The sequence below is a fragment of the Manis pentadactyla genome, chromosome 5 (assembly GCF_030020395.1).
Source record: "Manis pentadactyla isolate mManPen7 chromosome 5, mManPen7.hap1, whole genome shotgun sequence".
Classification (NCBI taxonomy): Eukaryota; Metazoa; Chordata; class Mammalia; order Pholidota; family Manidae; genus Manis; species Manis pentadactyla.
In genome coordinates, this window is record NC_080023.1 from 58,731,532 (window position 1) to 58,756,634 (window position 25,103).

At 37.2% G+C, this 25,103-nt stretch overlaps 1 protein-coding gene across 2 annotated transcripts in view; it reads right to left on the bottom strand.

The window, feature by feature from the left end:
* GC (GC vitamin D binding protein) overlaps positions 1-23,121 on the bottom strand; it is a 38,743-nt gene extending 15,622 nt beyond the window's left edge. The window contains exons 1-10 of one of the 2 annotated variants that reach the window (XM_036878973.2): positions 22,921-23,121; positions 11,775-11,844; positions 11,120-11,252; positions 9,218-9,429; positions 7,963-8,095; positions 7,562-7,656; positions 4,135-4,264; positions 2,906-3,108; positions 2,168-2,297; positions 1,569-1,666 (exon numbers count right to left, since the gene is read on the bottom strand). In XM_036878973.2, the coding sequence (XP_036734868.2) occupies positions 1,569-1,666; positions 2,168-2,297; positions 2,906-3,108; positions 4,135-4,264; positions 7,562-7,656; positions 7,963-8,095; positions 9,218-9,429; positions 11,120-11,252; positions 11,775-11,844; positions 22,921-22,978 (1,262 nt within the window). In that variant the 5' untranslated portion in view covers positions 22,979-23,121. The remainder of the gene's footprint in view (positions 1-1,568; positions 1,667-2,167; positions 2,298-2,905; positions 3,109-4,134; positions 4,265-7,561; positions 7,657-7,962; positions 8,096-9,217; positions 9,430-11,119; positions 11,253-11,774; positions 11,845-22,920) is intronic. The other variant, XM_036878972.2, reaches the window with a different exon arrangement.
* Between the last annotated feature and the right edge of the window lie 1,982 nt (positions 23,122-25,103).

Consider the following 25,103-nt stretch of genomic DNA (forward strand, 5'->3'; position numbering starts at 1 on the left):
TTTTAAAACTTTTTCTGTTCTCTCATATTTTACAGTTTCCCCCACTTCTCAACCAGCTGTGATGGAATACAAGGTAAGAAACTTTGGCTCCTGTCTCCAACTCTTCCACTAACTTGCTCTCCGTCTCACTTTTAAGACAGTGCTAGGACTTCTCTTGATTCCATCCTGGTTGGAGTGGCCTGTGGCCTTGGTTAACTCTCTACCCTCCTAAGAGACAACTCAGGCTGTTTTTATGACTTTCTCCAAGAAATACTTGCCATCCCAGCAGTGGGAGGTAACAGAGACCCAAATTTACCTAGAATTGGGGTTAGTAAGGTAGATGCTGGGAAAGTGCAAGAGGGTGAGATGGACTAATTTGTTCATAAAACTATTATTGAAATGAAACTACCCCAGCTGGGAGCAGGGAAAAGTTAGACCAGAAGGAACTCGGGATGGGGACGGAACTGAAAACAGGCATGGGGGTGTGGGATTCAAATACTGTTGCTCAGTTGTCTCAGTCTTCTCTAATTTCATAATATGAAATTAATTCTACATTGACATTTTTAATGCATCAATATTATATAAATCATCAATCATCAGACAAGAATGTTAATGAACTATTGGCTAACACTGTTTTTTTTAAATCAAGTCCTTGAAGATATTGTAATTTATATTTTCCATGCAATCCTGGAGTTCAAAACTATTGGCAAAGTACTTAATCTTGCAATATTTGTTTTACAGTCTATACTGACTTCATAATATTGGAAAATTAATTATATAATTAACTGGGAAACAACCTTTTGAACTTCAGTTTTTCACAATTTTTCATTTTCTTTAGAGCTTTTTTTAAGGCAGACTTCATGGACATCATTGAAATAAGTGTCCTACTTTTGGGATACTTCAGAATTGTCTTTTTGTGGAGTTTGATTTGTGCTGACTTGAGACCTATGTTGATCAAGATGATTTGAAATAGATGTAAGAAATTCACTTAACAAAGTTGGGAATGATATGGTCTCAACAGAGACAGTAAAACTTCTTTCATTATTGCCTATTATTTTAGAGTTAACACCTATTTAGAAGAAGTGCTTTCTTAAGAAACATGCTATTGTTCAGCATTATTGATGGTTGACATGTGTATTTCCAATTTATAAAGAATACATGCTGGTGATCAGCACTACACGTGTGTCCTCTTGTCAGACAGAATGTCATGAAAGTTATATACCATTTTTCAGCAGTTTTATAGTTTCTCAATTATTTAAAGCAGCATCTACAGATAGCTTTAGGACAAGAATGAACTATATGGGTCAACTTGGTATTTTTTGAATCAAATCCCTCAGATCTTGTAAATTACACTTTTGGGGCTGTATTCTAATGACCGCTCACCTGATACACGTGACCTATTTTCCACAGAACTCACTTTCTTCATACACAGAATGTAGATTCTGACTGCTTTTTAAAACTCTTAATCATACCTCTCTTTTTTATTGCTCAGTTAGCACATCATAAATCTTCAACTGTACTTCCAAATCACAATACCAGGCTAGTATTATTGATAAGTCTGGAGGAAACAGCCAGAACAAGTCCCTTACTTTTTCTTGTATTCAATAAATGTGTTCTCTGAATAATCTGCACACAGTTCTTGTCCTTTGTCAATGAAAGAAGATAATTCCTTCTTCAGTTGAGGGCCCTGCAAGAAAACAATTACATAACAAAATTATTTGTCTTGGAACACTCTTTCAGGAGATGTTAAATCAGAATTCCATGCAATGTATCAGTAGGGGAGTTTTTCTACACCAGATATTGGCAAACATTATGTGAGGCCAGACAGTATATATTTTAGGTCTCATAAGCCATATATAGTCTCTGTTGTAATTATTTAACTCTGCCAATATGGCACAAAAGCAGCCATAAACAATGAGTACTGCTATATTCTTTTTTAAATTTTATTAAATTATCATTTATATACAACCTTAATATATGGCTATATTCTAATTAAACTTCATGATCACTGAAATTTGAGTTTCAAAAAATTTTCATGTGTCCAAAAAATATTTTTCAAACCACTTAAAAATGTAAGACCATTTTTATCTCAGGCCATGTACACACAGGCATTGGGCCACATTTTGTGTATCAGTTTGCCAACCCTTGATTTATTCCAGCATTGGTAAGGACAATGTAGAAATAGTACCACTGCATTGAAACAGCCAGTAGAGTCTGCAGAATCGCAGCATTCACCAAGGCTTTTCAGGGTTGGTGCAAGTATTTTACTGAGGAATACTTCTGGAACTTGATTCTTCCTACTTAGGTCAAACACATACCTGGCATGAGAGAGAAAGGAGATATTATTTAACCTGGGTTGCTTTGTGTGTCTGTCATGTTTTGAAATTTGACATCTACTATAAAAGAGCACCTGGCTTTTGCATCTTTATTAAAAAAAAGGTTTAGCTAAAACATTGCAACAGGTTTTGGATTTCAAACAATATTCCTATTGAAATGCAAACTATTAATAGTTGCATTGAAGTCGATAATGAATTGTGACTAGGTAATACTGAATTAAAGCTCTATTATATACACACACACACACACAGACATATCTATATAAGCGTGTATCCACTTCACTTCATAGAACTGTCCTTTATAAAAATGATGAGTATTTAGATATAAATTAGAGTTTCAGTCTAAATTCTGCTTTATAATACTGGTAATTGATTTTCTGACCTGTTAATTCAAGCTTTGTGAAATATTTTTATACCATGAGTATGCATATACTAGTAGTATATGCAACTTGCAGTGTATGCAACCCATGGTATATTTTAGTTCTTGGCTGAAAATGGATAAATGTTCACCATTCTGTGTAGTTTGTTATCTAATGCTGGTGAATATCAATACTGTCAAGAAAACAATTACTCAAATCAATTTTACTCACTGATCCATGGCTTTGGTGTTTTCTTTGTCACACACATGTTTACTTGTGGGCAACTCAACATCTGGCAACTGAGGGGGCTGGGCAGCTGGCATGAAGTGAATGCACATAAAAATGTCCATGGGTGTTTTTTCTTCACAACAGTCCTTAAACTTAGAGTTCTTAGTAGATAAATTGTCACAGATTTTTACTGTGTATTCAGGCAGCTACAAAAGAAATCATGAGTTTGTGCATTACTAGTTTTCCTAGTTGGTCTAATTAAAATAAGGAAGGCTTACATAGGCTTATAAGCTCTGGAGTGGTGTACATACAAGTCAGTATAAATGTTCTTAGGAAGTAAATTGGTAAAATATTTTTTGGAGAGCAATTTGTCAATAGGTACTAAGAGTCTTAAAATGTGCAGATTGACTTCTAAGGGCTTACTTTCAACAAACAATTATGGGTGAAGGGAAAATTTAGCTATAAGGGCAAAGTTGTTTAAAATACTGAAAAACTGAAACAACCTAAATCCAATAGGAGACTGGTTAAATAAAAATATGGTATATCTAGGTAGACAGATACAGTACACACAATGCAGCTATACAGTAGAATCCTACTTAGCCATTATAACTCAGGAGATAGAAAAATACCTACTAACACAGACATGTATTCTTAGTGGAAAAAGACCAGGTAACATAACATATCTATTCCTAAAAAGACCCACAGATTGGAGTGACCTTTTTCTAAAACAACTGTTCAAATTCTACTTGAGAGAATTATGTTAATGAAAAAGGGGGTGGTATTGAGGTGACCATTAAATTATAATAGGTATAATGGTTGCAGTGTCGTCTAATGGAATTTTGTGATGATGAAATGATCTGTACCGGTATGTCCAATACTACTGGGCATTTGGAATGTGGCTAGTGTTACCAAAAAACAGAAGGTTAAATTACTTGAATTATACCTAAATATTAAATAACCATATGTGGCTAGGGATACTGCATTGGGCTGTGTAGGTAGAGTAAGGTCTTGGAAATCAGATGATCTTGTACTTATATATAGACTTTGCCACTTGTGACTTTGAATTATTGATCCTTGCTAATCTTCTGTTTCCCCATGTGCAAAATGGAGTTAAATTTCATAGGAAGTCTGAGGATCCACTGAGATGGAGCATGTAAAAAGCAATTTCGAAGAGTGCCTGATGCTCAGTACCTGGCACGTGATGAGGATGGTCGTGATGGGGACCCTCTTACCTCCTTGGCCATGCAGTCCTCAGAGGTGGACTCACAGCACTTGGCGAGGATTGTGGTAACATCTTCAGCGAGCGGCAAAACATCCTCCAGATCAGCAGTGGGCACTTTCTGGGCTAATTTTATGAGATGGCTGAACAGTTATAAATGAATCGTTAGCTTACCCACATTCTCAGTTTTCTTGGTTTCATTATGAACGTACAGTCTGGAGGAAACCACACTTTCAACTCTGGTCTCAGTAGCTGCAAGGGGCACATCTGCTAAATGATGGGTCCTACGTATGGAAGCCACTATTCAAATTCAGTCATCCCCAATGAATATTTTCATATTTTTCAATACTGATATGCAGCTTGTCTGGTTGGATCTTCAGAGTTGGTGAATGCCTTTAAAATGTTAGATCTTAAACAGCAGCAAAGAAAACACTAATGTCTCTGTGCATAAGGCCAATGGTGTGCTTTTATAGCCCCTCATAGTCTTCTTAAAACATGTTTTTATAAATTCATTTAGAAACACGTAAAAAAAATGAAGACCTACAGTCCTAGATCACAGAGTTAATAAATGTTGATGTTTTGGTGTATTACTTGAAGTATTTCATAAAGTTTACAAAGTATTAAGTATTTTAGAAGGAATTATGCTGTGTTCTACTACTCATCTTGCCTTTTTCACTTAATATATCAGGAATATGTTGTATGTCATTAAATATCTTTTAAAATTGTGGCAACAAATATATAAAACTGGTTAAGATGACACATCTAATATTAAGTGCATAGTTCAGTAATGTTAAGTATAGTTGCATTGTTATATAACAGATCTCTAGAATCTTTTCATCTTGTAAAATTGAAACTACATCCTTTAAGTATTGATTGCTCTCCCTCACCACCACCGCAACCCTTTGCAATGACCTTTTAATTTTGTTTCTGTGATTTCAACTACTTTAGATACTATATATGAGTGAAATTGTACTATTTGTTGTTTGTCCTTTTATGACCACTTAGTTCACTCAGCATAATGTCCTCAATATTTACCCATGTCGCAACTTGTAACAGGATTCTTTTTTAAGGCTGCATAAGGTTGAATTGTATCTATGTAAGTCTCTCTTTATCCCTTTATCTGTCAGTGGACATTAAGGTTGTTTCTACGTCTTGGCTATTGCAAATAATGCTGCAATGAACATGGGTGTACAAATATCTCTTTGAGATCCTGCTTTGAATTCCTCTTGACATATATATGCAAAAAGTAGGATTGCTAGATCATATGGTAATTCTGTTTTAAACTTTTGAGGACCCCTCCATACTGTTTTCCATGATGGCTGTGCCATTTTTCAATCAATAGTGTAAAAGGAGTCTAATTTCTCCACATTGGTCAACACTATTTTACTATTTTCTGTTCTCTTGGTAGTGGATATGAGACCTCATTTTGGTTTTGATTTGCACCTATCATGGGATTAATGATGCTGGACATCTTTTCAAATGCTTGTTGGACATTTATGCCTTTTTTTTGTTGGAGAATTGCCTGTTCAGTTCTTTTTCCTCAATTTATTTTTGTTGAGTGGTAGCAGTCCATTATTCATTCTGGATATTAAACCTTTATTAGATATATGACTTATAAATATTTTTTTCTCCTATTCTGTAGGTTGCCATTTTGCTTGACTGATTATTTCCTTTAATGTACAGAAATTTGTTTGTAGTCCCATTTGTCTCTGATTTTGTTGACTATGCTTTGGTGTCATTTCCAGAAAATCATTGCCAAATTCAACATCCTGAAGATTTTGCCTATGTTTTCTTCTAGGAATCTTATAGTCTTAGGTCTTATATTTAGGTCTTGAATCCACTTTGAATTAATTTTAATACATGGTATAAAGTAAGGGTTTGACTTTGTTCTTTTCTAAGAAGATACCCAATTTTCCCAGCATCATTTGTTAAACAGACTCTTTCCCTATTGTGTAGTTGTGGCACCCTTGTCAAAAATCCTTTGGCCAAATACAAGGATTTGCTTGAGTCCTCTATTCTGTTCCATTTGTCTGTATCTTTTTATGCCAGTACCACAGCATCTGGATCACTGTTGCTTTGCAGTATGTTTTGAAACCAGGAAGTGTGAGCCCTCCAAACTTTTTCTCAAGATTGTTTTGACTATACAGAGTCCCTTGATATGCCATACAAATTTAAGGATGCTTTCTATTTCTGCAAAAACATTGCCATTGAGATATTGATAGGGATTGCACTGATTTTATAGATTGCTTTGGATAGTGTGGATATTTTAACACTATAGTCCCAATCCATGAGCATGAAATGTCTATTGTATTTTTTTTGGCTTCTTGTAACAATATTTTTTAGTTTTCATTAAATATTTTTTTATAATATATAACAAACTATGGCATTATCTCATATGGATATATCATAACTGATTTAAGTATTCTCTATTCTAGGAACATCTGGGAAGTCTCTTCTATTTAAAAACTGTGGCTAATATTTGTATCTAAATCTTTGTTCATATTCAGTGCTATTTCCTTTTGAGTAAATTCCTTGAAACTAATGTAAGTATAAATTAATGACTTAGATACATTTTTGTAGGTGGCTTTATATTATAAGTCTCTATGTTCTACTTGCCAAATACACTGTCTTAATTCAAAAGTAAAGCTAAAGGGACGGTCTAGAGAAAATGCCTTTTAGTATTTTAGTAGTTCTAATGGAAGATTATTTTTAAAGGACTCATGAAAGGACTTTCTATTTCTATTAGGGAATTTTAGGATCTGGTGCCAGCACAAAATAGATTATTTCATTACCATTATAGGGGAAAAAAATCTTCTGGATCAGAATAAAAGAAATTAAAGAGATTAGGTATACTGAAAAGATAAAGCTGACAAATCTAGATGTCTGGGAGACATATGAAAGAAGCATGAACACAAACTATCAAAATAAAAAAACAGAATTAACTGCTATATGAAAATAAAAGTGAAGGTTACAAATAAAGTAAATAAGTAATTGGAATAAACCCACGAAACTTGAGAGATACACTGTGTAGCACAAAGCATCATATAACAAATAGTTTGGGAAGTCTCCTCCCAAGAAAACTTGGGCAAAGTAAGTAACAGGTGATGAAAAAAAAACCTTTATTTTTCCTTTGTGGTTGTAATATATGCTAATATTAATATTGAAGGAATAATGTCTACAGTCTACCATTTTCCCATAAGAGCGTATGGAAAAGGTTGATGGATTAAAAACAAATTTCATGTTTTGCAATGCAGACTTCTTCCTTATTGCTCATATTTTGCATATAGAAAAAAAAGTGGGTCATATTTTTGAGGGTTGTGGAGTATGAGAGTATACACTCTTACACTACACCTCCTATTATCAACATTGTCTTAAAGAATTCTAATAGTATGGATAAATAGTGCAGAATCAATCATCTAAGCATGGTGCTTAAACTTTACCTGAGCCTTGATTTCTCCTTCCCATAAGCAGCATATTGTGAACAGACTCTACTTGACATGGTGGTGAGAAGCGATAAATATTTAATCTGGAGTCTCTAGAAAATAAGTGACAGAATCTCATTAGATGATCAAGATTCATTGAAAGCGGTACATATGAAAGGCAAAAAGAGACTATGATCATGACTTTTTGATAACTAGAAAGCTGAGTTCTAACCAAAGGAACTTACTGATATTTCTGTCCCAGAAGGGATTGTATTTTTTTTTCATTTAACAAAATGCAAGAAAGGCATTTTAGGAACTTACTGATTCCAGAATGTGCAATTCTACCATTATTTAAGTGGAATGACTTTAAAAGAAGGAAAAAAAAAAAGACCATAACTATGTAATAAAATGATACTTACCTCTCTTAAAAAGCATACTGTTGGGCTTGGTGAGGTGCAGCAGGACCCCACCATAGAGAGATAACTCTTGGTGTAACTGACTAAAAGTGACAGAGGAGCTTGTCCATAATTAATGGAATATTCATACATAAATCTGTGGGAAGGAAAATAGGATTGGTTAAAATATGTATGGGGAAACAAAATCGGCTTTTTTGTAAGTATTTTGAGAAAGAATGTATATTACATTAGCTTAATATCTAGAAAGCACAAGGATTTAAAGATTAGAATTCTGGTCACTATTTAAAATTTTTAAAGTAGGCTGTTCCCTGCATTTCCATCTGGATTACTTGAAAGGAGGGGCCGTTTGTTCATTTATTCATTTAGTGCCTATGAGGTGCATGGCCCATGGTAGCTGCTTATTGTTGATGGAACAGATTTAAATGAATGTAATGGGTTTACCTTTCATTATCTATCTCAGTTTACTATTCTAGACAATTGCAGTGTAAAAGTTTGCTTATTTGTTGAAATACTGATTTGGGGGAGCATAAGCCCTAAAGGCTTAAAAGAAACTCTGAAATCTTCAGCAAGATTTCTGAAAATGTACAGGGATGGGCAAGTCAACCAATTTTTATAAAATTATGACCCTGATTTCTTTTAAAGTCAATTTGAATGACATTGCTTTTAACTTTTGTATATCTATTTTTCCATTGTTTACAAACAGATTTCCCCCCTTTTTAAATTATCTTCTAAGACTAATATAAAGAATCAATATATGATCTGGCTCCTCATAGGTGTTAAGCAATGAGAAGGTCAAAGTAATATGTTATGTGGTACAACGTGTCATGTTCACAACTATTTCTGGAGATGTGTTGTAGGAATGAAAACTATTCTTTGTTTTGCTGGAAATATTTAAAATGCACAGCAATACAATTATATCAGAGGGAATATGCAAGGATCCCTAACATAAGTGGGGATCATAAGAGCTGCTGTCCTTATGTTCTATACTTGAACATTAGGTGGACAGGAGACACATGGGATTCTGCTTCACATAAGAGACCTAGGACGAATGAGTGGGACTTCTGATTTCATCTCTGTCTGTCTGAAAAGTATATTTACAACAATTGGCACTGACAGATGGGTGAGATCGTAGGTGAGAGTCAAGTGGAAATTGCCTGGGTTGCTGTGGAAGAGATGTTTGGGTAGAATAGGGGGTTAGATCAGACATACTTCTGAGATTTTATGCCCTGATGTTTTACTTATGATGAAACCTGCTTACTGCTCAGCAAATCCCTTGGGATCTTTCCTGAATGCCTCACAGATTTCATCATTTGTTGGTTCTACATAGGTAGGAAATTCTTGTGGCTGGTGCTTCAGGGCAGCCATGCAGAGTTTCTGCTCAAGGCCCTCTTTGGTGCAGCACTCAGCCGTTCCTGGATGGACTGGGTATGGAGAGTCTCTTTCACAGGACTTAGCAGACAATGCTGAGGTCTGGAATGACAGAAGAAAATCAAGTTAACTTGTAAATGCAAGTTTCCAGGCTTGTAGTTCTCCATTCAGTGAAACATGTTAGTCTTAAATTTTAAAATTCTCATTAAACTGTCCACACTGAAAGCTCCATGAGATGATCTATTAATATAAATTGCATAATTATAGGCAAATACAGGGTCTTATGTTAATGAATGGCTGAGTAGGAACTTTCCTGAGCAAGTGGACTGTGTTTGCAGCCATTAGAGGATTTATCCTCTAGCAGTGTTTCTCCATGAAGATACTAATATCTCTGAGGATGAGGGAGGTCATTTAAAACTCCATGTGTGAGTCTGAGAGGATCTGCTACCTGATTTCTGTTGCAGACCCCATTGAAAATGAGGACTTCCCTCTGTCCTCTTCTCCCTGTATTAAATGAGCAGACTCTTACTAACTTGACTGTTTTAATCTTTGACATTGGTTTGTATTCTTACCCACTGGTTCTTGGGCCTGCTTTTGTATTAGAATCATAAAATGTAGAAAGTACCTGAGCTACACAATGCAGAAATTGTGATTCAGTAGGTCAAAGATGAGTCTTGAGTCTTGCTTTCCCCAGAGCCCCAACATTTATTCTCATGTACAGCACAGAACGAAAACACTGCTGCAACTTAATTGACCGTCTCAGCACTGATCTGCTTGTACATGTGGGCAAACTAAACCAATGGTGAGAGTGTCACCCAAACAATCATAGCAACAAAATGTTTGGGGGAAGAATTTGATATTTGGAATGAAAATGTAGAATAGAAATTATCATGGAAAAAATTTGGGATTTACATCGGGACAAGTACTTTGACATTTTTAAACTTATTTTTTAACATTGTCATCTTTTTAAGGAAAACTTCTAAAGATCTTTCCTATCAGTATGGAAAACATAATGAATCAGTTATGTGAACCCAAAGTAGACATCTCATTCTCTCCCACAACTACTTTCCATCACTCTAAGAATTTAAGAAATGTAGTTCTTGGTGGGACAAGATGAACATAAAATTCTTAGTAGATAAGGGCTAGATAAAGCAATTAATGGGTAAGAAAATCATTGTTTAGAATATATTCTAATCAGGTCTGGAGCAGTTAACAGCTGCAGGCTTGAGCAGGGAGGCATTTTTTCGTAGAGGCCCTTCTCAAGGAGCATCTAAGTATCATTTGCATTGGGTCTGACGACTGCATTAGGAAATTGCTAGGAACACCTGTGGTTTCACTTTTTTGAGCTATGGTCTGTATTTTGAACCCCATTGTTTCAGCATTTTAATTTCTACATATATATTTTAGGGAACAAAACCTGGAACCTAATATATATAGGGCAACTTTCAACCCCAAATTAGTTTAGCGAACATTATATTACTCTGGGGTAGTTGGTACCAGTCTTGGAATGATAAAAGCCTATCCATATCCAAACGTTTAAGAACATATTAGAATTATTTCAAGAGGTTCATGAATCAAAGTATGACTGTTTTCTGATTCGAACCTTGTAGAACTAATAGGCAAAATTGATTAATTATGTGAATATAAGTCTGGGCTGTAGGGATAGATGCTTCCCATTTTCCCTAAACTTGGGGGAGATGGAGTGGCAAAGATTTCCCCAAGATTCGGCTTTAAGGCCAGTGTTGGCTTCCTTCTGTGGGCCATGGTAGACATGGCCGGCCATGCAACCTACCCTCTCGTCATAGCAGTCAGGGTCAGCCCCTTCAGCACAGCAGGCTTCTGTCAAAGAGACAACTTCTTTCACGAGGTGACTGATCTGGTCAAATGTGCTGCTGGGAAACTTTCTGCTGTATAGGACCATTGACCTGAGGGGCAAAGCAAGTCAGTATGTTTAAAATTTAAAAATTTTATAATTGGACATGATAGGAAATCTGTCCAACATTTTTAAAGGAATATTGTACACATTTTCTTGATTAATAGAAATTTTTGTCCTAGGTAAACCTACCTTGTAAAGCAGTAGGAAGTGGATTTGGGAGCCTCAGGTTCTCTTTCCTTTCTTCAGCCCTCCAAACAGACTTGTTCTGTACCTGGTTACCTTTGTTTATTAGAATCCTAACATGTACTATCTGAATTTTAATTTACCATAGAAAACTATGTTTACTTATTCTCTTTTAACTCATTAATAAAATGACAAGTTCTTAGACCATAGGAACAATAGTTTCACTGATATCTTTTTATGTTTTCCACTCACCTGACTTCTCTGCCCACATTGACCATGGGGCTCTTTCCTCTTTATGATGGCAGAGATCAGTTCAGCCAGACTAAAGTTAGCTAAAGCGTAGTTTCATTCAGGGTCACGATCAAGACAGAGACTACATCCTACTTACAAAGATGCGAAGTCCTCTTTTCCCAGACTGGCAAGTTCCTTGCAGACTTTCTCCTTTTCATAATCTCGGCCTAGGAACCAGAAATAGAATTGTTTGTATCTTCTCCTTATTAATGAATTCTCTTAGGTCCTATCTTTATAATAAAACCAAAATGGGACTTTATTCCTCCCTACTTTCTTTAGTAAGAATCTTCTTTAGATATCTTCATTAGATATTTGTAGATATCTTCATTTAAGCCTTTGAAAGAAACAAGAACTGAAAGTACATGGAGTATGTGTCTCCATCCCCAAGGGACGAGCTTCCCCTCTAATGTAGGACTTCAAAGGAGCTGTGTGAGAGCCGGGGTCAGCCCCCTTGCTCCATTACCCACCTTCAGACTCTGTGAGGGGAAGCTAGGAATTCAGCTAAGGGGAAAGATGGAAATTAGGCAAAATATTTTTTTGGAGAAAGTCATCAGTATGGTGGGTTCGGGGGAATGGCAGAGAGTGTTTCCCCTCACCTCAAGCATAGTGAGAGGGGCTCCAAGGAAGACACAGAACTTGATAGGTGACCCTTGGAGTTTGGGGTATCATGGACAGGTGTCTGATTCAGATTAAAGAAATCTAAAGGGTGAGAGGGGCTGGTTAAGTGACCTGGGGCAACAAAGGAAAGGGCTGTGAGTGGGAAGCTGTGCTGTGGCCTGTGGACCTGATGTCAATCAGGCAGGATTAGAGACCGGCCTGCAGTTGTCTTAAATGTGCCCACTCCTCTCCTCCAAGGGCCATGTAGAGGTCAGTGAGCTGTTCTCAGTGGGACACCTCTGAGCAGAGGCAGGCAGTCTGAAATTCAGAGGGCCAAAGGGAAGTCTTAAGGCACCAGCTGGATGTGAGAGATCTCTGAAGAAGCCACAAGAAATGTCACATCTCCTATAACTAGAAGGAAACAGTAGCTGCCCATTGAATTAGTTCTCCCTTCAGCTTACCTCTCCTGCTGGCCTCTTCCTTCCTTGAAAGAGCTAAAATCAGTCTAGAGAGTAGGAGGAAGGAGAAGAGAAGAGGCAGAGGAAAGTGTACATGTCTTCCTTTGCCACCACGGGCAACAGGACGGAACAGGCCTGATCTGGACCGACAGCTTTAACATTAAATGAACTTAAGAATTTTTGACTATTAAACCAGACATCCCCATGACTGTATAAGGATGTTCAAAAGGACCAGAGGACTTTTTGAGTGAATAGAAAAATCATAGAACCCACTCTTAAGTCCATTCAAGTGGTTGGGAAGAGTGGGTTCCCACCGGAGATTAATTCTTTTTGATGCTGAGACCCGTCTGTCCAGCACGCCTACTACATGTACGAAGGGGTGGAAGCATGAAGGGCAGCCAAAGTCTTCCTTCCCTGATTCACCATTTATGCAAGTAAATCTAGGAAATTTCTCAACCATTTGTCATCTTTTGAGGAAAAAAGAAGGCCCAGCTTCTTTTCTGAGATAAGTGTTTTTCACATTTAATAACCTTTCCTCCTGGATTTATTATTGGGAAATCCATCTTGGGTCAGGCAGCGGTTGTCATGCCTTTTACCTCTCACCTCTGATGGTTACAGCTCTGCAGAAGAGTAAATATACATAAGCTAGGGTAGAAATTCTTAGTTTGGAGTGGAGGTGGTTGGATACGGACTGGGGGAGGGTGTGTGTGTGTGATCTTTTCCTTTTAAAAAGGTTCTCTTTAGGATTTGTTAGACTGAGTGGTGAAAATGCCTGATACTGGTGAAAACTTCCAGTAGAGGAAGCTGTTGCCCCATATCTTTCGGGTAGACTACTTGAAGTCTATTACTGAAGGGAAAAGAATCAGAGCTGAGAGATAAAGACATTCTTAAGCAACACTTTATGATAAGGGACCCATTCAAATACCATCAAAGTCACGTAGAAGGTAGAAAATAACTTGTTCAAATCCCAGATTTTCTTGGAAATTAGCACAAGACAGTAGGATTGATAAACCTAATAGCCAATGGAGTATAAAAGCCAATTGCAGTGAACCTCTATTACATCTGAAAACCTTCACATCTAGTACATTTTCTGGAATTTATTGGCCAGTTTACAAGGTTGGATATTGTCACAGCTTCAAAAGGTCAAAATTAGTCAGAAAACTTCCTTTAATCACTAATGGTATTCGGTGGAACTGAAGATTAGGGCATATAGGATAAGAATTTAGGGTAGAGCTGTCCTCCCATAGTGAAGAGATGTACCATTAGGATGTCAATAGACTTGTTTTATGTTGATCCTAAGGTAGAGCTGGGAAAAATGGCTGGTGGTAGATTTTACCTCAATGGGAGGGAATTTTATAGTAAGGCTAACTAATAACTGAAGTGATGAACAACCTTTTGAAAAAATGAGTTTGTTTTGTCCTGAAAATATTCAAATAGAGTTTAACCATATATACTAAGGATTCCTGAATTTAGTACAAGATTGTACCCTCACAATCTTTAAGACAACTTCCAAGGATTATAAAATAATCCTTTTAAAAAAAATCTCATCCAAAGAGATCTATAAGTTATAAGGCTAAACAAATATGTATGGAAAAATTATATGGAATCTTTATTCCCAAAGCTTATGTGTTTTTAGTTACAAAAAATAGCTCTAGTAAGTTCTTTCTCTTCTTAATGCAAAGGAGTTAACTTTTAGTAAACTCTCCTTATAAAATTGAAGAGGTCATATTCAGATGGGGTACCTTAGACCACTTGAAGAATTAATTGTTACTAGCATTCCAGATTCAGATTCCTCACTTCACCAAGAAAGAATTTCATTCAGGATGTATGTGTATGGGGATGTGTCAGTGCATGTGAATGTAGCGTAAGTGGACCCTGCAGATTATCCCGTTTAATAGCTTTAACTAAATCAATTAGTATTTGCACAGAAGTACATTAGAATCCATGGGTTTTATGCTTTAGTTAGAATGAAAATGGTAACAGAAAAGTGAGAAACTAGATATACTACAGATACGAAATGGTTCTGGAATCATTTTTCCTGTAACATTCAGCCTAGAGCATGACAGAAGCAAAGGAGGAAACCTAAAGGGAGGCATTCTGAAAGTTCAGAATTAAAATATAAGGCTAAAACTGCTCTTAGAAAAGTAACCTACAGAGGAAGCCGTTGTACCATGTATGTTTCAGGGGACTATTCAAAATATATTTGATTAAAAAAAAATCTCATCCAAAGAGATCTATAACTTATAAGGCTAAGCAAATATGTTAATCATTTTCTCATCTCCTGAAAACAACAAATACTGAGATAATTTGCACGGTGATTATTACAAATTGATTCCTCATTCCTTGGCATATAGCTTAACAAATATTTTCATGCCAGTTGAGCTTACTTTGAATCACAGGATTTAATTATATTATGAATGGTTTATGACATACTCTGTTCTGTACTGTGCCATGTGAAGGCAATAAAGAAGGCAATCTGGACTTTGATACAGCCCCAGTAAATATTGGCATAATCCTAGTGACATTGGTGAAATCATTTTCACATCAAGTGACCCCTCTGGGGTAATGTTTACAAATTTCATTAACAGAATTTTTGGTTTTTGCAATAGCATGTCCATTCCATCTGTATTGTGAAACATTCTTGTAAGTCCGTGTCTAATTCTGGACTTAAAACAAATTAGACTTACTTTCAGGAAATCTTTACTGCTCCATGCACTTCACCTCTTCCAGCACAGCTGACAATATTCATTCATACATGCAACAGATGTGTTCTGAAGACTTACTCTGAGCCAGGCACTGGATTCAGAATTGAATATGCAATGGAGAGCAAAATAGACCCATCTCTCCCCTCACGGAACTCTGAATCTAGTGGGGATAGATAATAGGACACTCTCTTGGTACAAACTTTGCTAAAAAGTATATTTGAATGCTGAAACTATTACTGTTAGAATTTCTCTAAAACCAATTTGGTCCCCTAGAGAAACTGTTCATATGCCAGGTGCAGTGGAGGGACCCTAAATTAACACTGAATTGAATAAATGCTTATACAGGATGCTAAGAACTGCCTTAAGTTCCTATTTCTCTGTTGTGTTCTGGAGAATTATGGGTTTTCAGAGCTGTTGGGCATTCTGTGTTTTTGTAATTTCATTAGTTTGGCATTCTTATTTCTGTTCTTCCCTGATGCATTTGTGTCAGAAAAGGTCAGTATATTTGACGTACATGTGTGTTAAATTTTAAGAATATAGTTTGTAATGTTCATACTAGTCAGCTGGTTATTGATTTCAGAGTAATGGTTTTACTTGAGAAATTAAACATTGTGCTAGGCTAGTTTAGGAAGCTGCCCTGATGGTTGGAAAAAAAACTACTGATATATCATTAGAAACACTGCTAAGGAAGAAGTGTTATTTGAACCGATAATCTGTCATTTCATTTTTCAGACACTTATTGGGTCTCATTTCCATTGACATGCTGAATCATTATTATATAAAGCATTGATCTGGTTTTTCATATTGATGTATTGATATATGCAGGCAGGTGTGTTGTTTCCTGAACTTGAGTCAATGGAAAAAAATTCAATTTTTTAAATACTAAATCTAGAGCCCTACATGACAACTATACACTAACCAATCTAGAAGAAATTAATGTACTTCTTAGGATGCCATCAGTGGAACAAATGGAGCTTCATTTCAGATTTTCAAAATTCAAAAATGGTAGAAGATACAGGGTCATTGGGTCAGTTGCCCAGAAACTACAGTGGCTGTAGAGGGTGACTTCATAGATCCACTCACACATGATGTCATTGGGTTCATTGCCGGTGGTAGTCTGCACAGATGTGAACACAAAGTCCCAGAGGAGGCATTCTTCCTCCATGCATATCATTCCACCTCCCCTCCCCTTCACAGGGTCGGGCATCTTGTTATTTACAAATGCTTTTGTAGGGTGGGGATAGGGGAACAAGTTTCCCTCTTTCACCATTGGAATGAGTGAGGATGATACCTTGTGCATATTGATGTGGAAATGGAATGCATTGCAGAGCTTAGTTTTTAAAGCAATATAAGAAAAATGCACCATGCAAAAGAAAATCTGAAGCCACTAATACTTCAGGAACTCAAGTCTGGTAGAGATAATATACAGCACCAACGGTGATCATTGCCGTAGAAGAGGTTGAAATAAAACACTATGAAACTTTGGAATGGAAGAGACTTTTAGAAAACCTCATGAAAAGAATTATTACTTGAATCAGACTATGAGTGATGGACAGGATTTTAACAGGCATAAATAGGAGAGGAATTTTAAGTGGAGAGAATAATATGAAGAGCTATCTTGAGTTAGAAAATCACAAGTCCTAGCGGGAGAATGAGTAATCCATAAGGAAACTGAAGGGTGGGGCTTAAACATGGAATTGACAGCTAACATCTCACTGTTTTTAAGGCAATAGGGTATCTATTGAAACATATTCATGTAGGGGAATGGCCAACTCATAGCTTTATTCAAGAAGAGTGACCTTGGATTAAGATGAATAGTACCTTCTTCATAAGGCTGTTCTGTGAAATATGTTAATCTGTGTAAAAATGCTTAGCACATCTCCTGTCTAACGTGGTAAGCACTCAATGTATGTTAACAACTTTATATTAAGATCAAGTGATAATATATATTATCAGATACTATATACCCTTGTGATATGGCTATCATGTGATTTTGCTCGGATCTTCCTCTCAGGTGGTAGGCTAAATCATTTTCTGATCAGAGGAATATGGAAGAAAAGATAAAAATAGAGAACTCCCAGGAAGCAGGGAAATGAGTGGGCACGCCCCCTAGTCATCGCCTGGCCAGCTCTCCCTGGATCTGGCCAGTAGGACAGTAGTCTACCAACTGTGAGATGCCTCGACGCAGTGCTCCTCTGGTGAAGTCCCAGGCAGTCACAGGATCCAGGTACCTACCGTATGAGACTTCTATTGCTACTGTACCAAATTACCACAGATTCAGGCTTAAAGCTGACCATTCTGTTGGAGAGTCTGACATGGTCTCCCTGGGCTCAGATCCGCAGCTGTCTGCAGGGCTGGGTTGTTCCTGGAGGCTTTGGGGAAGAGTCGGCTGCCTTTCCTCTTTCAGCTTCTAGTGGTAGCCTGTGTTCCTTGGCTCCAGGCCCCCTTCTTCCATCTTCAAAGTCAGCAACTTTGCATCTCTCTGGGCCGTTTCCCCTCAGTTGCATCTTCCTCTGACTTTTCTTCTGCTTCCCTCTTCTAAAGCCCCTTGTCATTATTTTGGCCCCTCCCAGATAATCCGGCATTATTCTCCTGCTGTAAGGTCAGCTGATTAGCAAACATTTCTTCAGCTGCAACGTTAATTCCCTTTTGTGATGTGACCTGACTTAGTCACAGGTGACTGGCATCAGGATCTGGGCCCATATTCTGCCTACCAAACACTCATGATTTAATGAAGTCTCATCAGCCACCAGCTGACTGATTCTAAACAGAGAGCAGAGCTGGGCGGGGGGATTTGTATCTGCCTGATCCCTCGAATCCCACCAGCCAGCTGCTTAGCTCAGCCTCACCATTTCATTCATTTCTCAATAGTGATCCTGATTTTTATGTAATTCATTTTTGGACCACGCTTACCACATTATATAAGATTTTGTAGTGTATTTAATATGAATTCATTGAGAAAGGGATAGGCAGGGGTTTGGTTAGGGAGCCACTACAATAGCCATGTGAAGGAGACCAAGGGCCTGGACAAGGACAGTGTCTGAAGATGTAGGTGGCAGGGAGTGTTCACAGGTAGCTTTGGGCTCGATATCTGCGGAAGGTAAAGGGGAGGGACAAAGGGAAATGGAGGAGGCTTCTACAGCAGAATGCTCTGTGCAAGGCTCATTTATTTCAGGGTTGTAATGTATAGAAAGTGGAAATAACTGAACACAGACAACACATATGAATAAAATAAAATTCAAGGTGACTGTACAGGCTTGAGCATAAATAATTCAGAGGTGATGGTCCAGGGAAATAAACAGGGAAGTTAGAGGACAGAGCCAGTTTCACTGAATTGGAAAGAACAGGAATTTGGGTCAGTTATGGATGACCATAGAAGGCAGCATGAATTTCATTTAATTCTCCCTAAATTGGTGTTAGTGACTCGTTCTTTTGTCATTCTTAGATTTAGTGAAAGATGGTATTTCAGAAATCTGTCTTATGAGAGGCAGCAAAGCAGTGATTGTGAGCATTGTGCCTGTAAATCCAACTATTGATGTAAAATTCTGATTCTGCTACTTAACTCAGATACCTTGGATAAATTACTTAATCTCTCTTTCTCTCAGTTTCCCTCATTTATAAAATGGGGATAATAGTACTGAGTTCATCATGGTACTGTAAGGATGAAACAGATTTATCCAAAAGATTTTCAACATACTGGCACATTATAAATATTAGCTATTTTATTCTGTGTATAAAATCTAGTGCCAATGCTTTACAGTAGATACTTTATAAATATTTTATTTCTATTATAGAGCTGCTATTCAATTTCTATTATAGAGCTTCCAGGTAGCTATTATGTGTCCTGACATTGAACTTTCCTTAAATATTCAGAACTACCTTACGTTGGTACTGTCACAATCCTAAATTTGTGGTTTTATACAAAAAAATTTATTGAATACTTACTATAAGATTGTGTTTTAAAACTGGGAATTATAGAAAGGAACAAAAATAAGGACCTTGATTTCTTGGAACTTCTACATTTCATACTTGTTACAATAAACAACAGCTGGTGCTAAGTTAAGGCAATGAATGCTGAAAAGAAAAAGCAGGGTAAGGGGATGAAGAAAGATGGAGTGGTAGGTGCTACTTGGGTAGGTGTGTCAAGGAAACCTCTACAGGTGACCTTGGAGCATATGCACCAGGAGAGGAAGGAAGCCATGTGGTATTGGGGCGTCATTGTTCTAATAGGTGGGAGGAGCTAGTGCAAACCCGAGGAGCAGAGTACACATGGTGTGGGTAGCGCAGAGGCCAGTGTGACTGAAGCAGAGTGAACTGGGGGGAAATAGGAGGGAGAAGGGTAGCAGAGACAATAAGGAAGTTGTGACCATATATACCCAGAGAGAAGGCAATCGATTCCTTTTAAGGATTTCTTCTTTTCTTCCCTATACAGATTAACTTTGTGGTCTTGTAAAGTACACGTACATATCCCCATGCCCCACACAGATGGTGAGTGCATGCTTAGCATTGCACCTTACAATAGGAAGTGTAACATTGCTATTGATTTCCAGGGAGGTTAGCATTCCTTTCTGACTTCAGTTCCTCCTCCTTTCCCCTCTGGCTATGCCTCTTTTATGCTTTCGCTCTGGCTGCTTTGTGAACTTGGATCAGACCATGCTTCTTCCTAATTCAGGACTTCTGCACCTGCATTCGTCCATCTTGAAACACACTTCTAGATCTTTGCATGGCTGTCTTCTTTCCATCAAGAACATCTCAAATCCTATGTCACCTCCTCAAAAACCATTATGTAGGTTTTGCAGAAAAGATATAAAGACATACCTGGGAAAACAGAGAAGATACCTACTTATCCTAAATTACTTCTCCCTGGCATTCTGTATAGCTTTGTTTCTGAATCAAACCTAGGACAATTTTGTACTTATGGCTGCTGATGAAGGGACAACTTGTAGAGAATAAACTTGATTCAATGGTGAGTTGGGAGATTGGGATAACTCATATTGTCTAGGGCTGTTTTGACAGACAAGTGGAAGAAGGAAAAAAATACAGCTTACCCACCAACCCAAAGAAGACTTACTTTCTTCATGGTGTTTGATATCATGTTTAGTGAAAATATGCATGCTGTGAAAGAGATGCTTAAAGCAAAATGAAAAACAACCATAATAAATATCCTGTTCTTGTCAACAGCTCTAATAAACTGCAGTGGTTTATTTCCTGCAGCATTATTTCCCTGGTAACCGAGTAGCTGTGTCAGGAGCCTTCTTGCTTATTTCTTGGGAAGGGCACGATACAGTTTGTATTAGTGCTGTATCCATTTCAGTCTTGAGGAAAGAAGCCAAATAGAGGCAAATGGCAGACACAGCCTTCTTGCCACTGCTGGGGCAGCTAAAGTGAATATTTTCTTTGACTACCATCCAGACTGGCACATTTGCTAAGCTCTTCTCTCCAAGGTGTACCCGCGGGTGTGTGAACAAATCCCCAGGGCTGTCTGATGGGAGGGGGCTGGCCTGGCTGGAGAGGAGCTGATGTTCATGTTGAGCTGTAGCAACATCCATTTTAGACCTGAAGTCTCCCAAACAACACTTCCATTCTCTACAAGTTGTCCCTTCCATGGGTATATGTGTATTTGGGAAACTCCGGGTTAACTTTTCTTATATGATTTCTCAGAACCTTTAGGACAAAAAAGACCTTGAACTGTGAACTAACCAAGACAGATTAACATACAGCTTTTTTTCTTAAATACTTTTGGCCATAGAAACATTTTTCCAGGATGAATCTTGAGTGAACTACACTTCAGAAAAAGGTGTTCTAGATAAATGCTGTGGGTTGTGATTAGCTCCCTAGAACTGTAACAGAGAGAGGGAATTGCAACCCAAGCCAATCCCCCACCGCCCAAGACTCCTCACAGCTCCTTTAACCTGTACCCTTTGTAACTTTCTGCCAGGAGGGAGCACACCTAGCTTCCAGGTGAATCACTCAGTCCTTGGGTCATGCTGAGGTGTTGTAGAATGGCTGATGGGTCAGAGCTCCTGTCTCCAAATATTGGGCATTTACTACTTACAAATATATTTTATGTCTCAAGGGATATTTTCCAACATATGGCACCTAGGTAACCTAAGGAAAGTTTGTTGTGGAGTCCAGACCTTCAGACTTTTAAAATTTCCATCAGAGGCTGAAAGAATGCTGAAAGCTGTTGAAATAGAGGTTGCAGAATGCTGTTATTCTTCAAAGGACATTGCAAGTCTTTGGGGTGAAGCCAGTTTATACCTGCTGAGTCAGCAGTGCAAAATGATGACTCCTGTCTCACATTTTGGCTTCCACATACAATTCCAGGGCCCAGCCATTTCTGTACCTTCTGTGTGTTAGAGATCCTGAATTGAACCTGCTTCAGTAAGATTTTTTCAAGTTCAGGTCCACCCCACAGTAACCATGAGCAAAGGAGTAAGCTTTCAGGGATTTTGGAACTTGGCCTACTCAAAGGTCTTGTAAGGGACACTACTTTATTTATACGCTACTCTCTATTAGACTTTGTAGTCTTACATAGGACCATAGCTTACTTAAGGATCTATAATTAAGACATACTTGGAACTAATTTGAGTGACAAAAGTGAGATCAAGAAAAAGTGAATGTAAAAAGATTATGAAAAGCAGGAGTAAGATTATTCATGTCATAATTCATAACCAATAGTTCCTAAAATTATTACACTGGTTAAATACATTAATATGAATATTAATACTATGAGTTGGGTGAGGCTATTGCCTGACAATACTAAATGAAAATTTAAATTTTTCCATCTAAAAATGCAGAGACCCTTATAAGCATTAAAGAATCATCCATAAAAGTAAATTGAAATTGATTATGGGAAGTTCCTAATATGCAAAATTTATGAAGTTATATGTTTCACACAATTTTAGCATGTAGCACTTAAAAAGGTTTTTAAACATTGTTCAAAGATGGAAATACCATTTGAAGAATAAACAATGAAAAATATAGTTCAGTTATCTTGGTCATGCTTCAAACTATTAAATTCTTTTATGTGGTATATTTTTAAAACTATAACACATTTTCAAATATTAAATGTAGAGGATTCCTTGAAGATGGTCAAAGAAATCTCAGTTGAGGTCATGCATCATTGATATATTCTCTCAGTGCCAGTAAGTGAAGGCTGGGGAAAAAAGTGAGGATTACAACCTGCATTTGCATTGTCTTTTAACTAAAAAGCTAACTTCAAATCATTTCCTCTAGATCTTATTTAAAAAAATCAGGATAACTGACACATTGTACGTTTTTAATGAGATTTTCTTGACTTTTTGGCAATTCCAGTTGAATGCTGTATGCCATGTTTGAACTCAAATTCTTCCCACTCTCCACAACATATTCACCAATCCTTTTGTTTTCCACCTTTTGTATAATTTTAACATGTAAAATTATAACAGGAAATTAGACTAGGAAGAGTTCTTGTAAATGGTCACACCACTGGAAGTCTTACCTCTCTCTAAAGCACGCACAAATGTGAAAGCAAGCAGGAGAACCAGGGTCCTCTTCATTTTTCTGCCTTCAAGTTCTGCAGTGGCCCCGTCTCCTGCAGGCTATCCAGGAAAAAGCGGCAGCCCAAAGTAACCAATTCCCTTTTACTGAGATTCCCAACCATGAGCTGATCAATTATTAATCTCTACACAGAAGCAAGACTAGTCATCCTTGGCCCACAAGAGATAAAATAATATCAATCAAAGCAAATAGACACCCTGGGGAAAATGTTAGGTGGAAAATTCAGGAGATTTTAATCATTAACTTCGTCAAACTGTGAAGAGTCAGGGTATACAGAGGTGTCCCCCCATCCCACTGCTGCTTTTCACTAAAATTTAATGTATTGGGCACATCACTCCTCCCCCTACTCTCCCCACCCCACCCCCACTCTCTAGGGTTATGTATCTCCTTTAGCCATTCCTTACCCTTCTCATGTATAAATGGAAACTTGGAGATTGTCTATTTCCCTGTCTCTGTCTGTCTGTCCCTCTCTGTTAACCTACTACAAATAAAATATTACTTTAAAATATTGCAGACAAGAAATTTTTAAGTAAGGGTGAGGTAAGAGAAACAAACATCATAATTGCTCTGATACATAATTTCAGTGCTATAGAATTTAATTGACAATGATGGGATAGTACTTTATGTATATGTGCTATATTATACTTTTTGAAGCACTGATATATATATTAAAAATAACTCTTAAAGTGAGGCAAATAACTGGGAGGTTATGTGACTTGCCCAAATCACAAAAGTTAGTGGCAAATCTTGGACTCCCTATAGCTAACTTAAAGTTCTTCCTACTAATGGTGTATAATTAGTATACTTTAGGATAATATAACTTGAGAGCTCAGTGGGCTTGTAGATATGGTATCTAATACACTCATTTTGTAGAAGAGGGAACTAGACTTGCCCAGAGAGGCTCTGGTAGCTATCATCATCATCCCCTCACTGGAATCAGGTCAGCCCCTGGTTCTTGCAGAGGTCCTCATTTATGGAAACAGGGTCAGAAAAGGGCTGGTACACAAGCTCTGGAATCAAATCCCTGCTCAGTTCTTGTTGGGTGTGTAACTTGGGAAATTGTCTTTAAGTCTGTCATATGCAAAATGGTTATGATTCTTAGTAACCTTTGTCACAAGATTGTTAATTAAGATAATCCATGTGCAGGGTTTACTGTAACACCAAACATGTGATAATGTGCATTAATGTTAGCTGTTCTTTTTTTTCTAGTTACTGCCTTCTTTCTCCACTGGCTCTCCAGATTTATATTTGAGAAGGTATTGGAATTAATGAGGCTGGAACTTGGTGGAAAATCTTTTAGCCAATCCTGTCTTCTAGGTTTAGGACCAGCACAGATAAATGATCTAGAGTTCCAATATTAATGCAGTAGGTAAGGATTGATTGCATGGAGAAATTTCATTAAAATCTCAAGGTGTGCTAGGCTATGACGTTTTTTGACAGATCTTCCATCTATATTGAAAATAGTTTCATGTGAAACCTTCATAAGAGTGTATATCAATAATACCTTAATAAAAAAATCTGTAAAAAAAAAATAGTTGTTGTTAGATCCAGAAATGTTGGATTTCCAGCTAGTTGGAGAAAGTAACTAAGATCAAAGCAGAGATATCACTGTAAGGCTAAAGGAAATACTATGATAAAGGGGAAGAGAACATACTGTAATACTGTAAGTACTGCTAGAGGCAATATGGGAGGTTCATCTTGCTGTTCCAGGACCTAATACATGCTGTTCAAAGATCAACTTCCTGCCTATCACAAGTACTCTGAACTTTTCCTTGGCTAAACTCCTAGTTTGCTTCGGAAGTTAATTAAAAATGTGTTTTAAATTATTTGGAAATAAAATCTAAACAAGTGCCAATGTGTCTAAAAATAACTGAGAAACCCAAAACTTGGAGAATAGCTGATAACATATTGTAATTTCCATTTTTAAGATAATAAAATATGTACTTTGTATAGTATTTCACGGTATTTCTGTCATCTTTTGATGTTTAGTTCACTCAAAGACACAATTGTTTCCCATTAATTTTGCTACCATGTATAAGATCAGCCTGTTTCACTTTTTTAAAAAATTGTAACTTTTTCTCTGCTTTTGCAATAACAGCTACTACCACTTTTGTTTAATGATAA